A 2,521-nucleotide genomic window follows, 5' to 3' on the forward strand; every position below is an offset into this window, starting at 1 on the left:
AAGGTATTGGTTTTACTAAGATGTGTTTATTTTTTTTTTTTTTTGGGTTTGTTACCACTTTTTCTGAGCTCTAACCGAACGGATTTCTTTCAACGATACGTCAAAAAATCAAAAATCGTTTCTAGTCGAAGACATTACCCTTAAAAATTGAAAAAATTTCCCTCGTTCCCCGTAAATGAGGGAAACCTCCAAAAAAATTACAAATTTAAAAATCGCTAATTTTCGAAATTTTTTCAATTTTTTTTACTAAAAATTAGTATAACTTTTTTAAAAATAATCAAATCAATATAATTTTTTCTATATAAATGTTTTATAAAATTGAAGAAGCTATATTATTTTCCTATATTTATTAGCCTAATATTTTCCATACTTTTACTGGCACTTCATCTGGTCCCACTCCTTTATTCTTTTTCATTGATGCCACAGCCTCTGATACCTCATTATCACTAATTAAATCTTTTGGATACTCATTCAGTAATTTTTCAAAATATTCTTTTCATCTTTTTTTTACATCATCATCATTCGAGAGTTTCCTATTATCAACATTTTTAATACATCTTATATAATGATAATCTTTTTTCCTTTTCTCTCTTACTTTTGTATGTCTATAGATTTCTTTAAAATTTTAATATTCCCATTAAAAAGAAATTTATAGGTTTATTAGAATCTCAAAAAAATTTTTAATAATGTTTTTTTTTATTTTTACAGCAATTATAATGAATTAAATGAACATCCCAGTGCAGAGTTCGAATCCCATTATGAAGGCGACGTCATAAATTATGGTGAAATTACAAATGCTAATTCTGATGTAGATGTGATTAAAAATAAAACAACAGTGTCAACATCGAACCAAAAAGCAATAACAATTTCTGATACGGAAATTGATAAAAATATTGAACAGACAGCTTATCACATAGAAGCTAACCAAAAAACAGAGAGAGGATCTATGCGAGACTCAAATAAAAAAAACGCAAAAGTTTCTCCAATAGTATTAAAAGAGAAAACTATAGTAGGATCTACTTCATTAGGCGGTAATAAAACAGTTACATTTTCTACAAAGTCTATTGATCTAAAAACAGATAAAAAGTCAGAAACATTAGGAAATTCAAGTATAGCAGAACAATTAAAAGGGCAAGAAGATTTTGTTTCTCCGACCGATTTTAGCCAAGACATAGCAGTAACTGAAAAAGACATACTGAAAGAGACGGCTATAAAGATAACGAGTTCTGAAGATTCCACAGTTAGTAATAAAGTTAATTCATTTGAAAAAAGTAATATTAAAAACAATGCGATTACTGAAGTTATAGACAACCATAATTATGAAAATCAATCTCAATTAAAAGAAAATAATGATAATAATACGAAATTTTTATTGAAAAATAACATGAAAAAATTGAATGACATAAATAAAGATAGCGGAGAAAGTAAAAAAGCTAAAATACTTACATATAATAATATAACTCCTAAAGATGGTATCAATAAAGAATCGATGACAGAAAATTCTGAGCATGATCATACTTCAGGGCTAAATGGTTCTTTGGGACGGCCATTTAACAAAGCCATTGTTGAGGTGTTAGACCGTGTAGATACCCCTGAAGTCAATAATAGAAATGTCAATGATCAAAATATTCTGCAGACTGATTCTTTTAGCGTTTTACAGTCAGAGATTGTTGAGCCGCCTGAAAAATATTGTTGTTGTCCTAATTGCAGAAAAAAATCAAGTATGTTAAAAAAAAATATTTAAAATGTATTTTAGCTTCGATGCTTAGTTAAAAAGGTATTGGGTTTTATTTTGTTATTGTGTCACTATATATGATTACTCCGCTCCTACTATAACGATTTTGCTTAAAGAATACAAAATGTATCTATTTGAAGCTATCATTATTATAGTTGAGAGGAATATTTCAAAATTATAGCAATATAATTTTGATTATCCCTCTCAATCTCCATTATAAAGGAAAAAATATATTTATTATAAAAAGTCAATGTTGATATTTTAATTTTAATTTCATATGAAATAACTTTTTGAAAAATGAACGGTGAATTATTTCAATAATAATTTTACAATTATTATTGAAATACTTTAAATGTTTTATTTGCTGGCGACATACAGTTTTTGAAAATCCAATCATTAACCAAGCTACTGCAAAGTCTTAAAATTATATCAAAATGTTCCAAAAATTTTAGGCCTTTATAAAATTAAAACTAATACAATGTTCCTAAAATTAAAAAAGAAAAACTATTCAAAATCTCATTTTTAGCTTCGATGCGAAGCTGAAAAGGTATTGGTTTTACTAAAATGTGTTTATTATTTTTTTTTTTTGTGTTTGTTACCACTTTTTCTGAGCTNGTCTGACACTTTTATATATATCTTAAATTAAAGCTAATGTAATATACTTTATCATGGAAAAAAAAAATGTCGGACTTTATTTTGTCTTCACGGTGAAAATGGCTACCAAATGCTATTATTGTGTGAAAATTCTCAATTTTATTTTAGCTTCGATGCGAAGCTGAGAAGGTA

The 2,521-nt window shown here is 26.8% G+C and overlaps 1 protein-coding gene across 3 annotated transcripts in view; it reads left to right on the forward strand.

Annotated features, from left to right (window-relative positions):
* LOC126897834 (uncharacterized protein DDB_G0287625-like) overlaps positions 1–2,521 on the forward strand; it is a 69,002-nt gene that overhangs the window by 54,994 nt on the left and 11,487 nt on the right. For all 3 annotated transcript variants that reach the window (XM_050671735.1, XM_050671736.1, XM_050671734.1), the window contains exon 2: positions 709–1,721. In XM_050671735.1, the coding sequence (XP_050527692.1) occupies positions 709–1,721 (1,013 nt within the window). The remainder of the gene's footprint in view (positions 1–708; positions 1,722–2,521) is intronic.

The sequence above is a fragment of the Daktulosphaira vitifoliae genome, unplaced genomic scaffold (assembly GCF_025091365.1).
Source record: "Daktulosphaira vitifoliae isolate Bord-2020 unplaced genomic scaffold, ASM2509136v1 Scaffold_2, whole genome shotgun sequence".
NCBI lineage: Eukaryota > Metazoa > Arthropoda > Insecta > Hemiptera > Phylloxeridae > Daktulosphaira > Daktulosphaira vitifoliae.